The sequence below is a fragment of the Amphiprion ocellaris genome, chromosome 18 (genome assembly GCF_022539595.1).
Source record: "Amphiprion ocellaris isolate individual 3 ecotype Okinawa chromosome 18, ASM2253959v1, whole genome shotgun sequence".
NCBI lineage: Eukaryota > Metazoa > Chordata > Actinopteri > Pomacentridae > Amphiprion > Amphiprion ocellaris.
This window is the reverse complement of record NC_072783.1, coordinates 3,193,712-3,219,797: the sequence shown is the minus strand read 5'-3', so window position 1 is coordinate 3,219,797 and position 26,086 is coordinate 3,193,712. Positions and strand designations below refer to the sequence as shown.

General features: G+C 39.4%; 1 protein-coding gene and 7 non-coding genes across 11 annotated transcripts in view; all 8 read right to left on the bottom strand.

The window, feature by feature from the left end:
* The window catches only part of LOC111572927 (PH and SEC7 domain-containing protein 1-like), a 131,211-nt gene that overhangs the window by 89,326 nt on the left and 15,799 nt on the right, over positions 1-26,086 (bottom strand). For 2 of the 4 annotated variants that reach the window (XM_055004476.1, XM_055004479.1), the window contains exons 1-2: positions 19,944-20,089; positions 1,079-3,498 (exon numbers count right to left, since the gene is read on the bottom strand). In XM_055004476.1, coding sequence (XP_054860451.1) covers positions 1,079-3,229 — 2,151 coding nt within the window. In that variant the 5' untranslated portion in view covers positions 3,230-3,498; positions 19,944-20,089. Of the gene's footprint in view, positions 1-1,078; positions 3,499-19,726; positions 19,924-19,943; positions 20,090-26,086 lie in introns of those variants that run through there. The other 2 variants (XM_055004478.1, XM_055004477.1) reach the window with 2 other exon arrangements.
* On the bottom strand, positions 22,873-22,945 carry trnaf-gaa (transfer RNA phenylalanine (anticodon GAA)). Its single transcript has one exon. It is a non-coding gene; the product is annotated as a tRNA-Phe (tRNA).
* trnaf-gaa (transfer RNA phenylalanine (anticodon GAA)) lies at positions 23,410-23,482 on the bottom strand. The gene has a single exon. It is a non-coding gene; the product is annotated as a tRNA-Phe (tRNA).
* trnaf-gaa (transfer RNA phenylalanine (anticodon GAA)) lies at positions 23,774-23,846 on the bottom strand. The gene has a single exon. It is a non-coding gene; the product is annotated as a tRNA-Phe (tRNA).
* trnaf-gaa (transfer RNA phenylalanine (anticodon GAA)) lies at positions 24,313-24,385 on the bottom strand. Its single transcript has one exon. It is a non-coding gene; the product is annotated as a tRNA-Phe (tRNA).
* trnaf-gaa (transfer RNA phenylalanine (anticodon GAA)) lies at positions 24,537-24,609 on the bottom strand. Its single transcript has one exon. It is a non-coding gene; the product is annotated as a tRNA-Phe (tRNA).
* Positions 24,780-24,852, bottom strand: trnaf-gaa (transfer RNA phenylalanine (anticodon GAA)). Its single transcript has one exon. It is a non-coding gene; the product is annotated as a tRNA-Phe (tRNA).
* On the bottom strand, positions 25,419-25,491 carry trnaf-gaa (transfer RNA phenylalanine (anticodon GAA)). Its single transcript has one exon. It is a non-coding gene; the product is annotated as a tRNA-Phe (tRNA).

Genomic DNA, 26,086 nt, shown 5'->3' with positions numbered 1-26,086 from the left:
GCTGCTTCGCTCAGGTTCAGTGTTTATGCTAAACTAAGCTAACAGTGTCCTGACTACAGCTTCATATTCACAAGAGGCCGATCGATATATCAGTTGGCTGATATTATTGACTGTTTGTATCATTATTGGCATGTACGGTATGTTGTCTGAAATGCACACTGAAAATATTTAATTTTAACAACATGATACAGAAAAAGATGCTTGGGATAATTTAGAAATGGTGTCATCACGTCATTGGGTCAGCACAGGGATTGTTTACAATACTTTCAGCGCTATCTGCAGCACATGTAGCAGAGTATGTATACACAGCTATACACATATATCCCGATATCGACTTAAGTATCGTTATCTAATTTTTTACTCACTAAAAATTGGTATTAGCCCGAAAAATCTATTATCAGTTGGGCTCTAATGTTTATTGCAAGGACCTGATAATTTTATCATCTCATCTTATTGCTTCTCAGCAAGGAAGTTAATGATTGCTGAAACATCAAACTATTCTTTTAACCCTCCTGTTGTCCTCATTAACGGGCACCAAAAATATTGTTTTCTTGTCTGAAAAAATTAAAAAATTCAGCAAAAAAATTCTGCAAATTTCTGAAAATTTGCAAAAACTGTTCCAATAATTCCTTAAAAGTTTCCCTTAAAAGTTTTATTCAAAAAAAAAAAATCCCCCAAATTTGGCAAGAAAATTCTTGTAAATATTTTCAAAAAATGAGTAAAAATATCTAAAATGATTACATATATATCAGTAAAACTTCTAATATTTTCTTTAAGAGCATTCACAAAAAATCTACCAAAATCAAGCGACATTTGCTGGATTTTGGTTGATTTTTTTGTGAATGTTCTTAAACATTTTAACCATTTCTTTTTTTCCACCAAAAAATGTTAAAATATTTCCCAAAAATGTTGAAAATGGACATCAGAAGTTTCACTGTGAATTTTTTTTTTTCCCCCACATTTTCAAACTTTAAAACAGGTCAATTTTGACCCACAGGACGACACAAGGGTTAACTCTACAGTTACAGCATATGGTAAAATAATGCATTTCCCTGTATAAAAACCAGCCAGCACCTACCTGTATTCCTGAGGTGGCAGCTCCGGTCTCGTTGCTCTGGTGACTGGACTGACTGGACTCTGGGGAAACACAGTCTCTGTCACCCAAACTCCCCGTCACCCCGCTGGAGCTCCGCGAGGACGAACCTCCCATCACTCCATTCTGCTCCACCTCTGCAGGTTCTTCCACCCTCTGTGGTGCACCGTATCCCTCCACCTCATTGCCCTGTCCTTCCTCATCACAACCCTCATCCTCCTCTGCAGAGTCGAGCGCCACAGGACCCAGAAGAAGGATCTCCCTCCTCCTCTGCTCGGCCCTTTTCTGCTGAGCCGTGGGGCTGAGCGGCCGGCGGCGCTGCCTGTGTTGATGATCAGGAGTTTGGTCATTGTTGGATTCAGGCTGAGGGTTTTGCCCCGGGTTGTTCTCCGTGAGGTCCCCCCACTGTTGTCTGGAAGTCCAGCTGACCGGTGCCTCCTCAACACTCTGATTAATAAAGAGCCTGCGAGCAAGCTCAGTGCAGTCCCCTTTCTCAAAGCAGCTCAGGTCTCCTCTTCGGTCCAGAGTCGGGGACCAGGAGTCTCCGGTGTACTGTGGTGGCTGTCGGCGGTGCAGGGTCGGGGTATCCGGTGCTCGGAGCTCAGTCTGGAAAAGCCTGGGGTCCCTGATGGGAGAACTGAACTCAGTGGGAGGATGAGAAGGACGAAGGACACGTGAGGGAAGAGCTGGAGAACTCTGAGCTGCTGATAAAACGGAGCTCTGATGCTGGGCTTTCTGAATGCAGTCCTCCTGCTGTGTGTCATTGTTAATATGGGAGTTTGTCTCATGTGACTGCAAGACAGAGTTTTCAGGCTGGTGAGAGTCTGTGTTTTCAGTTGCTGGCGTGGGCTGGTCGTTTAAAGGGATGTTCATCTTAAGCGTTTGCTTAAACTGTTGTGCATTTGGAGCTGATTCTCCAGAGTTTGAACTGCTTGTGAGCTCGCCTAAAGCGTTGTGCAATGAGGACCTCCTGGCCTCGGTGAAAATCGACGATACTTTGGTGGCCTCCTCCGCCAGCCTGCGGGCGACTTCAGGGCTGTGAGCTGGAGACGAAGATTTGCTGTCGCTTAACTGGTTCAAACCCTCGACTCCGTTATTGCCAAGTTGTAGGATCGCTCCTTGTGGTGAAGCGCTCCTGTTGCAGGCCCTGTGTCTTTTGGAGGCTGGACTTCCTGCCATAGTTCTGTCCTCTCCCGACCAGTGAAGGGGGCTTTGGGGCTCGGCACAGGACACGGGTCTCGAACGGGGCCTGGACTGGAAAGACAGCTGGTCGGACGCCGGGCTCCGAGGCAGCCCACAAATAGCCTGGCTCCTGTCAGCGAGGTGGTCTTTGGGGTTTACGCTGATGTTCTGCCGCTGAACAGGAGACCCGGCCCACGACTGACAGCGTGGCTGTTGGTTGTAGCGTGAGGATGAGGTGTGCTCGAGGGCATGGGCCAGTTTAATCCTCAGTAATGGGGAGCCGAACTCCTCCACAGCCCTCTGGGTAGCTGCCCTGCCGATAGGGTCCAGGTGAGGCTGGCGAAAGCCGGGGGAGAACGTCTGCTGGTGACTTCCCGGAGATTGGAATGTCAGCTTGGGACTGGAGCTGCACGATGAATCAGGACTCCCAAACCAAACTGGGTCGCTGAAGCGTTTTCTGACGTGGGAAGGGGTCGATCGTTCCTCTCTGGTTCGTCTCTCGCACACAGAGTTTCGTGGACTGTCCAAAGTCTTCACGTTCGACTTTTCAACGTAACTGAAGGTGACCACAGATCGCTTCCCATCGCTCTGGCCGATGGGAGGAGCGTGAGGAACCTTTCCCAAAGTTGGTGAAGTGTGGATGGGCGAACTCCAACGCTTGGCGACTGTCGGTGAGCTGCCGGCTTGCTGGAGCTGGAAGCTAACAGTGTTTTTAGATGGAGACTGGCTGTGTGTGCAGTCCTGAACCAGGCGGTGAGCTGTAGAGGCCTTGCTGACCGTCTGGCAGGTGGTCTGGTTCGCTAGCTGAGAGAGGAGCTCCGCAGGACTGTCCTGAACCGAATGCCCCTGAGCAATCCCTCCTTCACTCTCCCCAAACGGCCCTTTTCCTGCATTCTGATCTGGGGCAGACCTCACTTCCACATACAGATGAAGGACTTTTCCAGACTGGGACATGACCTCCTCACTAATGAGGACAGAGAAGCAGAAGTGGAGCAGGGAAGGAGTCGGGCAGGGTGAAAGAGAGGTTCTTCTTTGTCCTTTTTTTCGCCTCTTTTCTGAGAGTCGGTTTTGGCTTTCTGCTGGTGGTGGGTGTCAGTTTATTTTTAGACAGTCTTTCTTCTGCCTCCCAGAGTGTCTGTGTGCAGAGCAGAGACACAGCGTCTGATCGGCCAGAGGACAAACATGCCCATGGGACACCTCCAGCAGCTCCCTATTCCTCATACCTGTGAATGAAAGAAAGCAGCCACTGTTAGCTTATTCATATCCTCAGATGACGCATGACACACAGACAATATTCTAGTGTCTGTGATGCTCACACCACAAAGAGTTAAAGGCTCCGGTTTGCTTTGTTAGAACGGCTCGTTGAAAACTTGCTCATACCTCTCTCATTCCTGATTGGGCGGCTGTGTGCCACCATTTCTGCATCCAACATCCAAAAATCACACCTACTTTAAGCAATGACTGGTAAACTGTCATTCTTGGCACAACTATTTCCATGCAACACCATGAATGTCTTCCAGGAAAGACTGTCTGAAATTGTGTGCTGATAGAAGCATATTTATTTTTACCCAGCCTCCCCTTTCTTTTTAATTGCCAACTTTTTCCTCCCTCATTTTGCCTTTAACCCTCCTGTTATCCTCATTTATGGGCACCAAAAAATATTGTTTCCTTGTCTGAAAAAAATCCAAAAATTCAGAAACTTCTCAGAAACTCCACAAACTTCTGAAAATTTGCAAAACATTCAGGAAGAAAATTCCAATAATTCCTTAAAATTTCCCCTTCAAAGTTTTTTTTTTTTTTAAATCCCCCAAATTTGGCAAGAAAATTCTTGTAAATATTTTCAAAAAATGAGTAAAAAATCTTACAAAAAATCCTAAAAATATCTAAAGTGATTACATATATATCAGTAAAATTTCTAATATAAAAATCAACCAAAATCCAGTGAAATTTGCTGGATTTTGGTAGATTTTTTTATGAATGTTCTTAAAGAAACATTTTTAACATTTCTTTTTTTTTCACCAAAAATGTTCAAAGATTTCCCAAAAATGTTGAAAATGTCGACATCAGAAGTTTCACTGTGAAAATATTTTTTCCCCACATTTTCAAACTTTAAAAGGGGTCAATTTTGACCCGCAGGACGACACGAGGTTTACAAAGGCCAATTCAGTGGGGGAAAAAGATTACATGTCTACTTTATTGCACTATTCAAACATTCAAAAAACTTCACATTTTCACTGTGGTTGGGTGCAGCCTGGAGGTTGTTGTTTTCTATAATGCAGGGGATTTTCAAAATGTAGTTAATTCAAAACATAAACATCAACATTTTCAGAAAGATTTGTGCTTATCTCAAGTTTTACCACTCCAGTTCACAAGAAAAACAAGAAGAGAGACACACAAGTCACATAACTCCACCTACGCTTATTGATGACAAGATACAGCTAACATCTGCAGTGGGTAATAGTTCATTTTTAAAACAAAAATAAATTTGATCATCTCTATCAGGTCTGCAACTACTGATTATTTTCACCATTAATGAACCTGTTGATTGTTGTCTTTGTCAGTTAATTGTTTGGTCTATATAATGTCAGAAAACTGGGTAAAATGACGAAACAGCATCAGAAATGTCCTTGAATTGCTTATTTTGTCTGACAAACAGGACCGCAACTGATTATTATTATAAATGTTGAAAAATCTGTGGATTATTTTAGTAATTAATCGATTAGTTTGGTGTATAAAATGGCAGAAAATAGTAAAAAATATCAATCGTGATCTCCCTAAATGTCATTTTTTGTTCACAACCCAACAATATTCAGTTTACTGTCATAGAGGAGGAAAGAAAACAGAAAACATTCACATCTAAAAGGCTGGAATCAAAGAATTTAGACCTTTTTATTCTTAAAAAAGTTACTCAAACCAATTAATCAACTATCAAACTAAACAATTGAGGCAGCCCTAATTTCTACATGAACACCTTCAATCAGGCAGAGGTTAATATTGTTTGGGGTTTTTGTAAATGCAAGTTTGATGCAGTAAAAATATTCATCATCTCCAACCATACTGTAGCTTTTTAACTTCTGTAACTGGAGCTACTTTTCTTCTTGCAGCCCGCTTCTTGTCACATTGATTTTATCCTAACACCAACATTTTTGTCTCAGTCAAGTGCAAAGTTTTCGATTTTTTGCAGTCATTTTTTCACACTCAGGTCTCATTTTTACTAAAAATGTGCGTTAAATCATGCGTGTGGAACTGCAGATAATGACTGACAAAGAGATGATTTGCTTTCTCAAATCTCCAGGGAGATGTCAGCACTATGCTCTGTCGCACTGCTGCCTTTAGGATCTGAATTTCGCCTTAAAGCTCCCCATGCAGATCATTCTCTGAGGGATATCTGAGGTGTGTAGCTGAAAACATGGTGTCGGAGGGAACGTGAGCTCATCCTGACAGGAGGGTAAACAGGAAATTATCCGACACTTCCTGTCCTGCTCTTTCACTCAGCATAGATAAGACCTGGTTACAGTTTATCTGGTACTGAATGCGACGAGTCGACATTCAGGATTCACGCAGGAATCCAGGATATACACAGGTTCAGTTGAGTCATAGAAGATCTGCACTGGAAACAGAACATAAATGAATTTCTAGTTCACCTAAATTTAGTAAACAAGTCATTCCAATGCCACGTTTTTAAGTAGATAAATCATTTAATTCGGGGGTGTCAAACATGCAGCTCGCGGGCCAAAAGTGCCCCGCCAAATGGTCCAATCCGGCCTGTAGGACGACTTGTAAGACTTTAAATTTAAAATAATTTCTAGACCATGACAAGTTGTTTTGATCATAAAGTAAAATACTAGATTGCTCATTGTTCTTTTGTCATTTTGTGCCTCGTTTTTTTCATTTTGTGTCTCATTTTTGTCATATTTTATCGTTTTTGTTGTTTTTAGTCTGACTTTTGTCATTTGTCTCGTGTTTTTGTCGTTTTGTCTTTTTTGTCATTTTGTGGGTTTTTTGTCTCGCTTGTGTCATTTGTTCATCTTTTTGTCACTTTCTCTCTTGTTTTTGTAATATTTTGTCTTGTTTTTGTTGTTTTTTGCCTTTTTTGTGACTTTTGTCGTTTTGATCATAAAGTAAAACACTATATTGTTCAGTTCCAGATAGCTGTGACTAAACGTTTGGTGCCTTTTTGTAGACACTCTGTGATCTGGAAGTTGTAATGTGTAAATGACAAACTGAAGAGATAGCTCATTAAATGTGAACATTTTAGAATGTACTTTTTTGCACTAAAACAAAAGAAAAAAATGGTGTTGTGGTTATTTCTCAGTTATTATGTTCTGATTTTACTGGTGCGGCCCACTTGAGATCAAATTGGGCTGAAGAACTGGCCCCCATTTGGCCCCAGAACTAAAATGAGTTTGACACCCCTGATTTAACTCCTCTCAAATGAATATGTATTGCTGCAACTTAATTTTAAGAAAAGCCAACATGAAGTTTTCAATTTTCCAACTTAAATATTTGCTTTACCCAAATGTAAAATGTACAACACAATTTTGAGATGAGTTGCAGCTAAAAATTTTGAAGAAATGTGGACATCATGGAGGCAGATGTGCAATGCTAAAGGACCAATAACCTAGATTTTTTTTTTGCACTTTTACTGAAATTAGAAACCAGCTGAAAGGGAGAAAATAAAATTTAAGGTAAGATACCAAAGCAGATTCAGTATGTGACTGTAAGTGTAGCTCAAATACACTTTTTACAGCGTAATTAGCTAAATTTGATCAGATTTTACTTCAGGAATCGCTGTGATGTTGATGCAAACGGCCTAATAAATGCAAAAAACTTAAAAGTAAGGGACATTTAGTACCTCATCTGTCAAACTCTGAAGTTCACTAACATCATTCATGTACCAAACACAAAACTCTTATCACAAAAATTTCTTTATTATTCCATGTTTCAATCCTTCTATGGATACTAAACTCAGTCGAGCTGAATTCCCTCCAATTGTCGCTGCCTGTTTCATGCAGAACGACTTTCCATGCCAATAATGCAGCAGACAACAGAACTATTGTGTTAAAAAAAGTCACTCAAACCGGGATGGTGATCTGCAGCCGGCTGCCAGCAGCGACAGATTGTGGCGTCCTTATGGTAGCAGTGGGAGACAACGTGCATGTTGAAAATCCAAGTTGACAGAACAAAGAGAACTTGTGAGTAAGTTGGCATGAAGGCGAGCCAACTTTCCCCCATTTTTAACCCCAACCGATGCTCCAGCCTCCACTTCAGAGACGTCACATTTAATCTCACCTCCAGCCCAACTAGCTCTCCATTAACGAATCCGGCTTCTACAACTTCTGGTTTGGCTGTTTCGCTGCAGGGCCGACCCCCTAATAAAGCTTTTGCTATTCATTGTGGACAACAGCATTAACCTTCATTTAAAATGCAATAAAGCGTTTCTCTGTTTCTTTTACTGCCTCTCCATTTGTCACACTCTGTGTTTCACACCTCGGAGCTACTGTTCCCACAGCTACCATCAACAACAAAGGCCTTTGTGCAGTTGTTGGTGCCTCCAAGAGGTCCTATTGTTTAAAAAGGTGTGATGAAGACGACGAGGCTCCTCGGCTGGTGGAGGGATGAAGCAACAATCATCACCACCAAGAGAGAAAGTGTAAGTTTACACTAAAACAGCTGAATTTGGCTCGTTTTTTGTAAAGGCGCCAATTAGTTTGATGTTCAACTAACTGGTTAGATTTTTCTGAGACAAAAAAGTCAAAATTCTCAGATTCTAGCCTCTAAAATCAGAATATTTTCTGGTTTTGTTCATCCTCTATGACAGTAAACTGAATATCTTTTGTGGACAAAAAAAGACATTTTAGGATTTTTTTACATTCTCACAAATACATTTTTTACAGTGTAATTAGCTGAATTTGATCAGATTAGACTTTTCTGAGAAAAAAAAGTAAAAATTTTCACATTCAAGCCTCTAAAATCAGAATATTTTCTGGTTTTGTTCCTCCTCTGTGACAGTAAATTGAATATCTTTGAGCTGTGGACAAAACAAGACACTTTAGGATGTTATGTTGGGCTTTGGGATGCACTGGTCACCATTTTTCACATTTTCTGACATTTTATTGACGAAACAAATAATCACTTAATGGAGAAAATAATGTGCAGAGTTCACAAAGATGATGCAATTTTTGTTTGAATTTTTTTTCTTTAAGGTAGACCAACCTACGTTAGATTATAATTAAGTTTCTAAATGACTAAATTGTTGTCCAAGTAATGTTTAGAAACAATATAATCACTTTATTCATGGTTACTGCATCGGAGGTGGTTGGGGTGGATGACTGGGTGTACAAAACGGTCGAATCTCAAACCAGACATCGGTTCATATTCAGCTTTAGGCAATAAAAACTATTTAGATATGGATTTAAATAAATTAATTTTGTCTCAAGTAATTGTAGATGTTTCTGTATTAAATAAGTACAGCCATAAAATCGTAAAAAACGTGATATTGTTCTTGTACATTTGGCAGACAATATGTTGTCAGTAAACATTTTACTGCTATAATTGTATTTAACACATGTTAAACAAGAATATTTCCTTATTATACTACCATTACGATTCCTTCTAACCATATTTGCTTTTGCAGTTTAATTATACATATATAATTTTTATAGCGCACAACAATCACAATCTGTTTTGATGACGGCAGTTTGCTTTTTGGTTTTATATGGACTGTTCTTGACTAATCATGGTTGTGTTACATTGCTTAGTGTACTTTGCACTGGTCTGGTTGTTAGTCTTTAAGTATTATCTGTATGTGTTTATTGTGTTATACCACTTTATTCTAATTTTAGGCTACTTTTTAAGAACTGATCAGGGACAACAGAGGAAAACTAACCTACTACACTCATCAACGGTTCATTTTTCTGTTGAACAACGAACTATGAGCACGATAAAGATCAAAAGTTCTCATTAGAGCAGGTACAGACTTCCAGAAAATCAATGCAGGGAGAACCTTCACAGCAAAACTGATTCTTTCAAGGTCAGCGCTGCTGTTGACAAATCATTTACTCAAAACCGCTGTGGGTGATTCTGGTGTTAAAACCGCAAGTGATGTGCAGTTTTTTGGGCATTCTCATAGGGGTTTGTGTCTATGATTCCCAAAGATGTTAATTGTGGAGTTTGCTGCAGATTCCATGGAATAACCTCTTCAGCACCTTAAACTAGATGAAGCACTCTGTGGCATTTAAAGGTGACATTTCTCTCACCTGGAAGCAGACCTAAAAATTGCTGGCTTCACATTTTAAGGATAATTATAGTTTATTTAATGAGTGTATTATGTCTCTGTGGGTCATGGAAACCAGCAAACAGCATATTTGAGGTTCAACTAATGCAAGTTCCCTGCAGAGTTTCTTTTTAATCTGATCAAAGAGAAAAACAGAAATTAGCCAAATGAAACTAGCCGAATTGGTGATCTCTATCTGGCTATACATGCATATTTTTCTACACGTGACAGTTTATTTACAAAAGTAAACTGTCCTTTCAGTGTGGCTGACTAAAAGGGAGGTTTTGGAAAAATGAAACAAGCTGGTTTGAGTTCCTTTGCGCGTATATCTACAGGATTAACTGATGGCTGGTTAGCAGGCATCACCGGGTTTGACTGTAAAAGTGATTACAGCAAGCAGAAAGAAACAGACTTCGAAATATAACCCAACTATGGGCCACGCCTCTGGCCAGATGGACTGTGATGCACAATTTTGTTGTTTACAGTTTAAAATAAAGAATAAAGTTTTTTTTTATGTGGGCAGAAGTTATTACAAAAGTTACAAAAAGTTTCATTTCTGCTTAATGCTCTCAACCCCAACACCCACCAGAAGGTTTGACAGACATGTTCTGTTTTTTTAAAAACTGCCAGAATTACACCAATTATCAGAGCAAGAAACTATACAAACTGGAACAACATCAGATTTTCAGCTTTCCCACAATCCAAAGGTACAATTAAGTCAGGAAACCTAACCAGAAATTAGCTTAAAATTGAGATATTTCATCAAAATCACCAAAATATTTGCCCAAAAATTAACAATTTGCACCAGATTTGATTAAAAACCTAAAAAATTCTGCACTCATTAGCACAACAGAGAAGCCAACAGTCGTGGGGACTATTCAGCTGAACTGCAGGCTGTGTATGAAGTATGAAAGAAAATTAAAAAACATTAAATGTTGTAAAATATCTATAGCATTTTCCCCAGTATTAGTAACACCCATGGGCGCTTAGAAAATTGTTGGACATCTTGCTTCCAGGTTTTTTTGAATTTTTGTCAAACAAATAAGCAAAGAGAATCTACTTTAACTTTTCTTTTTCTACAATTTATGGAAGTACAGGTTTGTTAAACTGCACAGAAGACCAGTTTGAACTCTCTCTATTTCTATCCATGCTTGTTCTGTTTCCATAGAGGTACAGGACTTTACATTATAGTGAAAAATAGGTCCACAGTGACCAAAAACATGACAGGAGCTAAAAGAAATTGCTTGGGGTTCAGAGGGTTAATGTGGACACAATCTTCACTTCATCACAGCAGACAGAGCTGCTGGAGGCTCAGATCCTCAGAGAGGAAGTCTGCAGGGAAGACGAGGGCCGGTATCGATCCTGCTCAGAGCTGATGAGCCTGAACTTCGTTTGTGCCCCTCTGATCCATTAATTCATCATCCGACTGACACAGATGTTGATGGTAGCGAAGCCAGATGAAGTCGGTGGAGCACGAGATAGATGGTGATGGAGAGAAAGCGTAGAGGACGGCAGGATGAAGGAGGGATGTCAGAAAGGAGGAGAGGTGAGCTGGCAGTCGGCCAGAGGGATGGGAGTGTAGAGTTACAGTTAAAAGCAGCAACACAACTGCACATCTGACACAACGCTCTTCTTCTACACAGTAACATAGACTGGTGGCCTCCCTAACCCTGGTGGTATCTTGTCTTGCAGGCAGTTCTGGTTCTCTAATTGTAGCGAAGATGACAAAGCTTCCAAAGATTTACAGCAACAGAATTGACAGCCTATGATCACTTACAACCTTTACCTCCATGTTTAAATTAAAGAGCACCAGATACAAAGCAGTATACAGGAAGTCCTCAGTTTATGACGTCATTGACCTACAGCATTTCATCGTTACATCAGAATTGGTTACATGGAACTAGTTGACGGGCGGAGTGGATGAATATGTCGTCATGGCGCTATCAGACGGCTTTGTTTCCATTCTCTGGTTGTACACCACCTTGGATTGTGCTACATTCACTAACTTTTTGTCCTTCATTATGGCTCCCAGTGTAAGTCAGACTCTTCTGATGCTTGGAAGAAAAGGAAAGCGTCTCCATGGAAGTGAAATTAGATAGAATAAAACGCTGGGAACAGGAAGAAACACCGACCAACATGGGTCCAGTTGTAAAAACAGGTCAACATATTGTAGTGACCCTCTGTGATGAATGAGTGAGACTTTATCTGGTTCTCTGCTGGTTTATTGAACCTTCACACAGGCTACTGTGGACCGTAGTCAACACCAGAATAACTAGAAAAACCCCATAACTTAGCTCCAGAATTAGCTGCCGTTCCCAGCTCTCTCTACTGCTGACTCTCAGCCAATCAGAGGTGAGCTAACTAAACATGGCACGTTCACTGACATCAGGTAAATCTGGAACTGAACAATAAACACTGAAACCTCAATGTCAACAACATCAGTCCATTAAAATATTCTGTTATCTTCTAGTAAAATGATCCACACACTTTTTAAATTAAAAAAAAAAGTTTTTATGATTAAAATGTGTGTTTTGTCTATCTACAAGAAATGTTAAGTTTAAAAGTACTACTGTTGCTCTGTAATTGATAAAATTACCTTCAAACCAATGAGCCTTGTGTGCAGCAAAACTTTATTACATAACAACCTAAAATTTGGTACAATTGCGGACAAGACGTGCAAAATTTTAAAGGTTTAATCATTCATACTTTGGAAGAATCAAGTGAAAATGTGCCCAAAACAGCTGCTGCAGAAACGGGTTAAAATCAGAACCAAATCTGAGGTTGCATTGTAGCAGAAATGTGCCTAAAGTGATGCTTGAAAGAGTAATAATATCACCATTTGCTGATGTGACACAGCTATATAAAAAGTAGAGTGTCTTGGTATTTGAATGTTTATAGGTTAACCCTTAGAGATCAACATTGTACATCCCTTCTTCTCAGTTGAAGTTTCTATTGTAGTGAGGTTTAACACATACCAAATTTAATGGCACAACTTGGCCTTTCTAGTAGATCTTGTTGCTTATCTGTGCAACCAAGTGCCAGTGAGAAAAACTCTTTTGAATATTTCTGTCATAGTACCAACAGTGCATCTCCACAGCTATTGGTCTGGTTTGAATTACTCATAAACTCTCACTGCATAGACATGTTAATATCCAGATCTGTTCATATCTATGCAAAGCAATCATTGCAGAGATATTTACATATCTACTTTGCATATCTGGTTTGTCACCTCTGCAAGCAGGCGACTGTATGCCAACATTTCAGTGAATTAGATAAAGATATTTCCGTTTGGAAAGCACTAAGCACATTTTTATTTCCCAATTTCTGCATCATACAGTTTCCCACCATCATGGCTCTGATATCGCCAGATTCCAGACAAACTCACCTACACAACTATAAACAGGAATCTCTACTGCCAGCATTCTGTCATGAGATGCATGCAAAAACATCACATTTTCATAGTGAAATGTTAATGCCCATGATAATAAAGTCTAATATAGCAAAAATCTGCAAGTATTATTGTATCAAATGATAGAAAATCTGAAAAAACAAGATACAGGCGAAAGAGATATAAGTGGAATTACCCTGAGAACAGTCCAGGCCTCACTGAGTTAAAGTTAAAAGCTGGTAAAAGATGATCCTACATGTATGACATTACAGGAATCAAGTAAATTCCAAATTTTTACATCTTTTAAGGTGGTGCTAGTACCGTCCTTCTTCACAGATCTGAACAATAATCTTAAATCCTGGGTGCTGCAGTGATGGTGCCCTTGAGCTCCCAGTCTTCTGACAGTCATCCAACTTGGCAGCAGTTCTGGTGGGACGCTGCCGTTGTGCCAGCAGTTACAAAAGAAACAGACCATTACCACTCGCCACCTGCCACACTGGGCCTGATTTACAGCCGACCACTTCAATCACACGAATGAGTTAAACTTGAACACAAATCAACGAGGGAACTCCCCCTCCAACAGCCTGCTGCAGTATTTGTCTACTGTAGTCCTGTACGGTACTGTGCATTACCAAGACAATCGGTATCCAATGAAACTCAGTATCGGCAGATACTAAACACTACATGACTCAGATTAAGCTGATATAGCTAATTCCAGCTTCAATAAATTCATGAACGCTTTCCAAAAGTCATTAAGCATCACAGAAGTCTTTGTCACGGTGCTCCTTTACTGGCTAAATCTTTACAATGCTCTCTGCTTGCCACAGAACTGCCTGCCACCTCTGGTCACGGCAGTACTAAACAGTAAATAGCTTCATCTTTTGCTGTGTGGATTAGCTGTAATATCTGGCACTAATTTACATTACTTGTGTATTATTAAGGAAATTATTATCGAATTGAAACTCCATCTCGGCAGATACTAAACACTACATGACTCGGATTAAACTCTTCTACCTAATTCTAGCTTCAATAAACTCATACATGCTCTCCAAAAGTCATTTAGCATCACAGAAGGCTTTGTCATGGTGCCCCTTTACTAGCTAAACCTCCACAGTGCTGTCAACATGGACCTGCCTGCCTGCCTTATCTGGTTGCTACAGTATTAAACAGTATTCAGTGCTACAGCTAATCTACAATACTTAGTGTGTTTATTTAGGAAAATGCTATTGAATTCCATCCTCATATACAAAATAATATATTTTTGCTTCAAATTTGCTTGACGCTTCCATGGAAATAGGATGACTGATGTCAGTACTGAGCACTGAGCATAATAAAATATCTCCTGTGGCCTTCCAGTGGATCTTAAAACTTGGCAAACTTGTCTGTGTTCTCACATTTTCAAAGCAGTGACAGACCTGATGGGATGTAGCTGGATGAAATGTAAAACCCAGAGAAGCACCTCTCGCCATACCTCCATAACTAAAACGCTGCAGCTGCTCGGTATTGATGACTCATCCTGTTGTCGTCCCTCTGGGTTACAACGCTAACAGAAGGACACACACATGCACTCGCACCCACATATGGATGAACTCTGCCGGGTCCTCGCACTCGGCTTTTATGAGTCAAATCACACAGGTAATTAAGCCTCAGTCAGCGTGTGCAGCTCTAATATTAGCTCCCTGGATGCAATGGGGAGCTGGAGGGGGGGCGAATGCTAATATTAGCTCTCAGCTTGCTTGTTGCTGGCACCAAACGCTAGCAGCTATGATTTCAGCAACATGACAGGTTGTTCAGTTTAAGTAGTCGCACACTAAGGCCCCGGGAGATTAAGGAAGGCTTGTGCTGGGTTCATGGGGAGACGAGGGATATTCACAGAGCGACAGCCAGCTCCTGATCATCCTCACTCATGGATCAAAGACACTATTATTAATAATAATAATAATAATAATAATAATAATAATAATAATACATTTTATTTGTAAGCACTTTTCTCGACACCCATGGTCGCTTTACAAGGAAGGAAAGTGAGGAATTGAGGATGACATCCAGACTCTTAACCTGTGGGGAGGAGGAACTGAGGAGCTGTCAATAGTGAGGGAAAAACTGTCCATTCTGGATAGTGTAGAAACTATTGATTTCACCAAACAGTTTGCAAGAAAACACCCGAAACACACCAAACTTCCACCTCGTCGAATTCTAATCAACAAAGAGGCAGCTACAGAGGATGAAGTGGAACTACAAAAGGCGAGCGTCGGAGCTTCGATACAAGGCTGCTTTGCTCGCTTCCCTTCAAACACACACTCAGACAAAAGACCAGGTCCGGTGACTCATGCAGAGGCAGCACAGAAACATGCACAGAGGCTCATTGGTGGAGAAGAGAAGGCAGAGACATTCAATTAGCGCCACGCCGGCGATGACCTTGCTGCTGCACAACTCCTCCACTCACTACCTTCACTCACTGAATGGAGAATCCCACATAAACACAGCGGCTGCACCAAGGCACAAGTCTTTACTGTTGATGCAGAGTTTAATCTCACAGCTTTGTTTCCTCTGTGGTTTAACTCTGGTGTCGTCCTGTTGGTCAAAATTGACCCCGTTTAAAGTTTGAAAATGTGGAAAAAAATATATTTTCAACATTTTTGGGAAATCTTTGAACATTTTTTGGTGGAATAAAAAAATGTTAAAAATGTTTCTTAAGAATATTCACAAAAAAATTTCGCTGGATTTTGGTTCATTTTTATGTGAATGTTCTTAAAGAAAATATTAGAAGTTTTACTGATATATATGGAATCACTTTAGATATTTTTAGGATTTTTTTGGAAGATTTTTACTCTTTTTTAAAAAATATTTACAAGAATTTTCTTGCCAAATTTGGGGGATTTTTTAACACAAAACTTTGAAGGGAAACTTTTAAGGAGTTATTGGAATTTTCTTCCTGAAGGTTTTGCAAATTTTCAGAAATTTGGGGAATTTTTTTGCTGAATTTTGGGATTTTTTTCAAACAAGGAAACAATATTCTTTGGTGCCCATAATTGAGGACAACAGGAGGGTTAAAGTAAACGAGCCTCTCCGTGACTCTGCAGAACCATCCATGCACAAACAAGACCGGGATTTGGGTCACGCTGAAATGACTTGTCCAGACACATTGGATGGGAAATAATGATGCCTGCAAAACTCTTCTGGAGAACTATTTCAGCCTTGGATGCAGAATCTTTGGCACATTTCTTCCCCTCCACAGCTGGCCAATAGCTGAGAGAAATGATGATGAATTTGGGATTGTTGGAGTGGAAAGTTACAAAAAACGGCTGGACACAGGCCTTAGATCTAATAAGATACATGGATAACGTATTTAAATTGCTTTAGTCAAGGCTTATTTAAATGAACGTCCATGGTGCCAAAGTGTTTTATCACAAATTAACCCAACAAGAATGAATACTGGAGAGTTAAATGGCCTAATATTTACTCAATATTAGGGATTAAAACCCTACCAAACCTATATAAAACACTACTTTTCCTAGCTATAATGCAAATTAAGGCTGAGATTCTACAGTGCCTAACTAATGTAATAATATAGCTAAGACCATGCAGTATTATATATTAATTTAAATTTATTTTATAGTATTTTACGTATTTTGTTATTTTATTTAATTTTAATGAACTTGAGAGACCAAAATGCTTTCTGGATGTTTGTATTTAAATTGTACACAAACCTGAAAAAATTAAAGTTTTTAACAGTTTTCAACAATAGATTTTCCATATTTTGTTAAATTAGCCTAATTAATTGTATAAATATCTCAGAAAAAGCATTAATTTACAACTTTAAGAATGTTAACATCAAAATTTTACTTTTACAAACAGTAATTTGTTCTTTAACAACTTTTGATTATTGTTTGGTTAAATTACAATTGCATTATTAATATAATATAATTTAATATAATTTAAATCAGCATAAACATCTCAATTTTATGGATATTTACAGTTATTTGAAGGAAAAATTATGTGTAATAAGCATTAGAAAACTGTACGGAATTTTTTAAACTGTTCTTACAGATATTTGCTGAATTACAAATAATATATTATTAAATCAATTTTTAAAAAATGTCAATTTACAAAACTAAAAACAATTCCCACATCAAAAATCTGTATTTTCACAGCAGAGGATGATAATTCCTTTAGTTTGTAGCCATCTGCTGAACAATCAGACCTAATAATGCTAAATTAAATGTTAACTGATAACCAAAAATCATCCAGAGAGGAACATCAACGTACTATTTTACATAGCAATCCATCCAAAACTGCATTTTATCAAAGACACTAAAATGCCACGGTGACACATAATCAATGTTTGTGGGATTTATTCAATTATCTACTATGTTCATGCCTCATTTTGCTCCATGCTTATTCATCTCTGTCTTCACTGTGTTCATCTCCAAACCTACAGAGACATGACCCTGCAGGAAAATCGACATCTAATTTGGTTTTATTGGACCATATCCTCAGATTTCTTGTCCTAGCAGCGACATCTTTGGGATCTCAGAAAGTAACTCACATTTCAAAGCAAATCAGAGGCCACTTTTTCCCACGAGGTCAGGCTAAAATCCCTGCTGAGGGGTCGTGTTCCACTGTATGGATCAATGTGGTCGACTTTAGAGAGGACAGCAGCTCAGTGAAAGGCTAAAACAGGACTTTCTGTTCTTCAATACAGTGTCAGACCAGAGAGATTTCAAAAACCCTTCTGGATAAATCAAAACAGCCATTTCAACCAACAACTTTACATTGTTTATCAATGACAGAAGACTAAAATCAGAGCAGAACTAAATGCAAAAATGCAAAGAATAAAAGCACTCATTGGACTTGTCAGAGAAGGGCGCTGCAAACTTTACCTGAATGCACATTAGGGCTGAGCAATTAATTGAAATTGCAATTGGAAACAAAGCAATTACCAAATCACAATGGCTGCAATTCAGGATAAAGGTTACGCATCCATGTAGGACAGTCACAATTTTGATGATATCTGATGTTGGTAACGCTCCATCATGTTTCATCAGATCAAAGTGGAAAATGAACTGAAGTTTGATGGTTTGAACAAACTACACTGCAAATTAAATCACAATATCTGCTGCAATGATCAATATTTTTCCCAAATCCTTCAGCCATGGAACCAAAAGTGCAACAATAGGCCACAAAAACAGGAGAAGCTGCTACGTCTTCTTCTGTTTTCTGATTGGAAAGGCAAAGTCGCACAGCAATGCAAACAGGAATCATGCACAAGCTTAACTGCACACAGAGAAAAGTAGAGATTCAATCACAGGTTAGGCGGATTCGAATGCCAGGTGTGAAGTGATTACTCAGAGCTGTCAACTTGAGAACAGGACCAAATTTACAGGCGATTAAACCAAAGGTGCTAAAACACTCTGTAGAGCAGCTGATAATTCGCAGTGGATTTGCCAGTGTTAATGCACCTCTTTGGCATGACTTGAAGAAATTTGCAGAAGTGGTGCAGCAACGTGAAGTTCAGCATGAAACAGACTGTTATGTATCCGCCGTTGTTGTTGTTGATTACACAAAGCAACAGTGAACTAAAACACCATTTGCGTGTGGCTGAGAGGCCATTGCATAGAGAAAAATGTTTGTTTTGTTCTGAATTAATGTGAACAAGGCCCAACTAAACATCCTTGACAACACATGTGCAGCATCGAACGGTGCAGAAAGACAAAATAGAGTGTTTATAAAAGGTAGTTCCCCTTTTTTAGCATTTTAACACTGAATCGCGGTCAATGTAACTTGATTTTCAAATGCAAACTGATTTTTACATAGCAATGTCAGTTAATTTAAAAAATAAAATGTAAACTGAGTGATTGCATAAGTATAAGCACCTAATTTAACACAGGTGCAGTCAACTGGTGCTAGAAATCACACAATTACTGAAAGAAGGAGCATCTGAGTGCAGTGAATAATGAATTCTTCTTTAAATCTCAAAGTTCTATGGAGGAGAAATTGAGCAGCTTTAAATAGGGTTACAAATTCGTATAAAATTGATCTGTCATGCATTTACGTTTTATATGTTTAACTGACATTACTTTGTAGAAAACTGTTCTCACTTTGGCATGAAAGAGGCTTTTTCCAGTAAATTCTTGTCAAAAAAAGCCAAACTATATTGACTGCAATTTAATGTTTGAAAGGAAATAAAACAGGAAAATTTCCAAAGGAGGTGAATGCTTTTTATATTCACTGTATGCTGTGAATTAGCACTATAAAAACGAATTGAAATTTGAATTTAAAGGACAACTATCGAGGAAAAATTGGACCCACAAAACACAGAAAAAATTGATGCAGCTTTAAATAGTGTTACAAATTCATATAAAATTGATCTGTCACACATATACATTTTATATGTTTAAAATAACTGGCATTACTTTGCAGAAATCAGTTCTCACTTTGGCATGAAATAGGCTTTTTTGGTAAATTCCTGCCAAAAAATCCAGTTGAAAAGAAAGAACTTCTAGACAGCAAATACAGGGAAGCATATGCTATGTTGCTTAGATAAAATCAGATAAGGAAATCGATCAAACATATGATTTGTCAACAACCAATCACCACCCTCAGCAGCTCACTGATGCTACAAATGACACCAGGAAGGAACTTGTCGTAAACAGGGGTGGCTTCGCATGCACTGACATGCCCACACGAACCGATTATACAAAAATATGCAGTCCCTCATGTCACTCATGTAATCTCATTCATGCCTTCACACTCTCACCCGCCCACACAAACACACAAAACACACTTTCTCCCGTGTCCACCGGTCATCTCTCTGCCAGTCTCTTCCCCCCTGACGTGCACATCTGGATCATCTGGATCATCTGGATGGCCGTGCAGAGCTGTCAGCTGCCTGGGAGCTTGTTTATCTTCATCCCGCCGCTGTCAGCACAAACCGGAGACTCTCGCAGCTACATTTGTACTACAGACACACACCGAATCTTTCATCTCAACCTCACACTCACCTCTCCTCCTCTCATCCTGCAGGATTCACACCTCCCTCATGCTTATCTCATCCTCTCTGTCGTCCCTTCCTCCTTCCCTCTCATCTTCACCTCCTTCCTTCCTTCACTCCCTGTCTCTCTCTCTCTCTGAGCAGTCGGTGCAGACCTGTCCGACCAGCACAGCCAGCCTCCCCTTCCCTTCCTCGCCTTCAGCCTATTAGCACGCTCATATCACCTAGCCCCGCCCCTTTTCCCTTCCCTCTGCCTCTCACATACATGCTGAGTCAGTGTGGAGCGCTCGGTTCGGGCATGGGAGGTGCTGGGAGGAGGGGAAGACGACGACGGGAGAGGGGCGTGAAGCGTTTAAAAGGCAGCTTCAGTTTGAAAATAAAAGGCGGCAGATGTGAAGGGATGAAAACGGGACGTGTGGTCGGATCTGCAGGGCGCCAAAGTCTCGAGTACGTGTCAACCCCCTCCTCCAAAACAAGTCAAAGACGGGGAGTTAAAACCCAGCTGGTCACAAATATGAAAAGAGATGATTACACTTTACAAAAAAGAGGGAATTTATCACATGTATACCAGTATTCTAACTATAAACATTTGAGTTTCAGGAATTCAGATGGAATAAATTCACCATATATAGGGGATGCATGATGTCACATCTTTATAATATCTTTTTTTTAAAGCCGTAATATATTTTTTGTGATTTTTGTCCTGCTTCTTTCATTTCTTATGTCTATCCAGCTGCTGTAACGTGTAAATTTCCTCAGAGACTGATCAATAAAGTTGATCTGTCATGCATACACATTTTATATGTTTAATTAACTGACATTACTCTTTAGAAATCAATTCTCACTTTGGTATGAAAGAGGCTTTTTTGGGGGGTAAATTCTTGCCAGAAAAACCAAATTATACTGACCATGACTCAAAGTTGAAAAGAACTAACTTCTAAGGTGGGTGAATACTTTTCATAGACATGAAATACAGTGAAGAATAATCACAAATGTGACAAATATATGAGTAAGCTTTACAAAAAAGTTTTTCAGTAATTCGGATGTAATAAATTAGGGGATGCATGACATCACATTTTTATAATATCCTTTTTTCATAAAGACTTTAAAAAGAATGGCAAATATCTGTCAAATAATACTATTTTTTAGCGGATTTAAATACAATTAAACTGTGCAAATTCATAGTAACGTATTGTAAGAGAACAATGTAAAAAGTAAAAATGCAAATGAATGCTTTTTAATGCTTGATTTTACTGGATATTGTCTACAATTTACCTTTTAATCCTTAATATACATCATTTTTCTTTCAAATAACAGAAAATATCTCTAAAATAATAATTTTTGCTGATTTAAATATAGTTTTTAAAAAGGTGTTTTACAGTCAAATGTTTAAAAAATAATGAATTCCTATTTGTAAAAATACTGACTTTTAATGTGAACATTATTTAAAGTTTCTGCTCAATTTTCTTTTATTGCAAACTAGTATATTTTACAAATTAGTCCTGTGATTTCACTAGTTATTGTTATTTAACAAAACAAGGAAAAATATGTAAAATAATTGAAAATTGTTCACGACATTTCAGTTAAAGTGTATTTTTTTTACAGTGTAGGCAGGCGTTTTGCAAATGTGTAACACAATGATGTAGACAAGTAAAGGAAGTAAAAAGCTGGACTTTGAACGAGGCATTTAAACCTTTTAAATGCGCAAAAAAGCTACGTTGGTTAGTTAAATCTACTGCAAGAAATCCATTTATAACAAAACTTCATATTTATATGCAAAATATTGATCTGTGAGGTAACCAGGAATTAGCTAGTAAATAAACATTCCTCTGAAATGGAGTGAAGTAGAAGTATAAAGACGTACAAGTACCTCAAAATTACCCCGTATAAGAGCCATTTTGCGCTGGGTTTTCAGACCTTCAGCTGCTATCAGGGGAAATCTCGACACGGTTCACCCAATTTGACTTCTCTGCACAGAACCACAAGTAGAACAGCGGCCGTTAATGAGACCTCATCAGTACAAGACGTGACATGTTCAGTAATTATATATGTGGGTGATAATCAGCTGTCCACATACTTTTGGCCATGTTGTGTAACATCTATCTTTGGAACATGCTGTGATCACAGTGTTTGTTTTGCTCCGGCAGCTTTTTAATAATTCAGTGGAGCATATATGGAAGAGCGACGTATTAATGCTGCTGGAGGAGATGCATTACGATACACGACGGCTGTTAAATAGAAGAAGTTTTATGGAAAATGTAGGAAAAATGAGACGTATGCGAGATCCGGCTGCTCCATATGTGCTCTTCAAGGATCTGAAGAAACAAAGACATAGCAAGTAAAAGCTCGCTCCTGAAATATTTAAAAGATGCATGAACAAGACTTTTGCTCACCGTTTTTCCCAATATAAACATATTTGACTCAACATCCGCAGTCAAACATCTTTAAGGGTTCTTTCAAGGATATGAAACCTTTAAACACTAATTTATCCTTTTTTTTCAATTTCTATAGACACATTTTTACAAATATGTCTCCTAAAATCCTTGAAACTTTTAAAAACTGTAATTTGTAGATCTGTAATGGCAAGATATCTGTGTTGACATGATTTCTTCTTGAGTTTTCAAATAGAGGTTTCGTGCTGTTCTGATTCAAAACCTGATTCTGATTCGTTTCTACACCTTGTCAGGGGTTTCATTCATGCACAGCACTTATGACAGTGGCACATTTACCACTCAAAACTAATTTGTGAACCAGTGGGTGCTTGATTTCAGACAGAGCAGACAAAAATAGGCTTCTTGTTTCTCATTTCTGGCAGATTAGGGCAAAAAAAATCCTAGAAATACTATGAAGAACCACAGATTTTCTATAAACCTTGCTTGACCGTATCATAGTAACTGATTGAATCATGGTTGCTGTACAAAGATAAAAACAGCTCCTTTTGCCGAAACCCGGGATCGAACCAGGGACCTTTAGATCTTCAGTCTAACGCTCTCCCAACTGAGCTATTTCGGCCCTCATGCTGGCCTCCCACCAACGTCAAGAGACAGAACAATAAAGCAAACACAAAGGTGCCAAAACATGCAGTTCCTCGAATGGCCACTAAAGGCTGGCCCAAAAAGCAAGTCAATCCCCATAAATCCCAATGTAAAAATACCCAACTTTACAGCAGAAACAAACATGTTACGAAGGTAGTTTCTGGATGCATTTCCAGCTAACTTGTTGATATGGTTTTCTACTGAGTGTTCCTTCTGTTTCGCTACTTACAAGATGTTTCTGATGCTAAATCTGATTCCCGGTTTTGTACAACAGCCTGGCATACTAAACCTTCATCTGGGATGCTATACACTAGTAGTATGGTAATTTCAGTAGTGGAACAGTCCAAACAATTCATAGAACTACTCTGAAGAGCCACATTGAGTGTGTCATAGCAATTGATTTAATCATGCATGCTGTACAAACATAAAGTTGCCTGTTTTTGCCGAAACCCGGGATCGAACCAGAGACCTTTAGATCTTCAGTCTAACGCTCTCCCAGCTGAGCTATTTCGGCCCTAAAACTATCCACCCACCAACATCCGGAGACAGAACAACAAAGCAAACACAAAGGTGTCAAAAAATGATGTCTGTCAAATAGCCACTAGAAGTTGGCACCAAAAAAGCCCCCCCAAAAAAACATGCTGGATTGCAGACGCAAGCTGGCACACTGAGCCCTTGAATGCTTTTTTCTACTAGTAGTATGGTAACTTTGGTATTGGAACAGGCAGTAGCTTTTCTGAAAACACTCCATGGTCATTGATGGAATTTTGGTTGGTTGCTGTACAAAGATAAAGACGGTCCCTTTTGCCGAAACCCGGGATTGAACCAGGGGCCTTTAGATCTTCAGTCTAACGCTCTCCCAACTGAGCTATTTCGGCTATGAAAACAAGCACCACCAACAAAACTGCAGTTCTTCAAATAGCCACTAGAGGCTGGTCACAAAAATGAGTCACTCCGCATAAATCCCCATGTCAAAATGCCAAACGTTACAACAGAAACAAACACATTTAGAAGCTAGTTTCTGGATGCATTTCCAGCTAACTTGCTGACATGATTTCCTCCTGAGTTTTCCAGCTGTTTCACTACTCACAAAATGTTTCGTGCTGTTCTGATGCAAAACCCCATTCTAATTTGTTTGTACACAATGTCAGCATTTTCCATTTATGCACAGCAGATAAAAACAGGCTACTTACAAATCTAAGACTCAACCAGTGTAGTGTACATTATACACTAAGTAGTACAGTAATTTCAGGCTATTTTAAAGGCTATATGAAGAACTCCTTGACGTTGTCATAATAATCAATTGAAACATGGTTGCTGTACAAAGATAAAGTCAATACCTGTTGCTGAAACCCGGGATCGAACCAGGGACCTTTAGATCTTCAGTCTAACGCTCTCCCAACTGAGCTATTTCGGCCCTAAAACTGTCCATTCACCAACATCCGGAGACAGACCAACAAAGCAAACACAAAGGTGTCAAAACATGGAGTTCCTCCAATGGCCAATAAAGGCTGGCCCCAAAAGCAAGTCAATGTCCATGACTGCATAAACATAAAGCTGACTGTTTTTGCCAAAACCCGGGATTGAACCAGGGACATTTAGATCTTCATTCTAACACTCTCCCAACTGGGCTATTTTGGCAATAAAGTCATGTTCCACTAGCCACCAACATCTGGGGGTTAAAAAAAGGAAGCAAACAGAAGGGTGCCGAAATTTGCAGTTCCTCAAATGGCCACTACAGGCTGGCCCCAAAAGCAAGTCAATGCCCGTGACTGCCCAGGTTGCTGTATAAACATAAAGCTGACTGTTTTTGCCGAAACCCAGGATCGAACCAGGGACCTTTAGATCTTCAGTCTAACGCTCTCCCAACTGAGCTATTTCGGCCCTGAAAGTGGCTACCCACCAACATCTGCAGACAGAACAGTAAAAGAAACACAAATGTGCCAGAAACTGCAGTTACTCAAATGGCCACTAGAGGCTGGCTCCAAAAGCAAGTCAATCCCAATGAATTCCCATGTAAAAATACTCAACTTTACAGCAGAAACCAACACATTTAGAAGCTTGTTTCTGGCTGCATTTCCAGCTAACTTGTTGACGATTTCTTCCTGAGTTTTCCAGCTGCTTTGCTACTTACAAGATGTTTTGTGCAAAATCTGATTCTAATTTGTTTCTTGCCAGAGTTTTGTTCATGCACACCAATTATACATTTTGCAGCAATGGGCAGCGGAAGATTTACCACTCAAAACTAATTTGTGAACCAGTGGGTGCTTGATTTCAGACAGAGCAGACAAAAATAGGCTTCTTGTTTCTCGTTTCTGGCAGATTAGGGCAAAAAAAAAAAATCCTAGAAATACTATGAAGAACCACAGATTTTCTATAAACCTTGCTTGACCATATCATAGTAACTGATTGAATCATGGTTGCTGTACAAAGATAAAAACAGCTCCTTTTGCCGAAACCCGGGATTGAACCAGGGACGTTTAGATCTTCATTCTAACTCTCTCCCAACTGGGCTATTTCGGCCCTTGTGCTGGCCTCCCACCAACGTCAAGAGACAGAACAATAAAGCAAACACAATGGTGCCAAAACATGCAGTTCCTCCAATGGCCACTAGAGGCTGGCCCCAAAAGCAAGTCAATCCCCATAAATCCCAATGTAAAAATACCCAACTTTTCAGCAGAAACAAACATGTTACAAAGGTAGTTTCTGGATGCATTTCCAGCTAACTTTACATGATTTCCACCCGAGTTTTCCAGCTGCTTTGCTACTTACAGGATGTTTCAGATGCAAAACCTGATTCTAATTTGTTTGTACACAATGTCAGCGTTTTCCATTCATGCACAGCAGATAAAAACAGGCTTCATGACTGGTAGATTAGTATGATAATTTCAGTACTAGAACAGGCCAAAATATTTATAAGACTACTAGGAAGAAACACCTTGATTGTGTAGTAATCAGGTGAACCTTCTTGCTGAAACCTGGGCCCTTTAGATCTTCAGTCTAACGCTCTCCCAACTGGGCTATTTGGGTTACAAAGTCATGTTCCACCAGCCACCAAGATATGGGGACTAAAGAAAAGGAAACCAATGCAGAGGCTGGCCCCAAAACCAAGTCACTC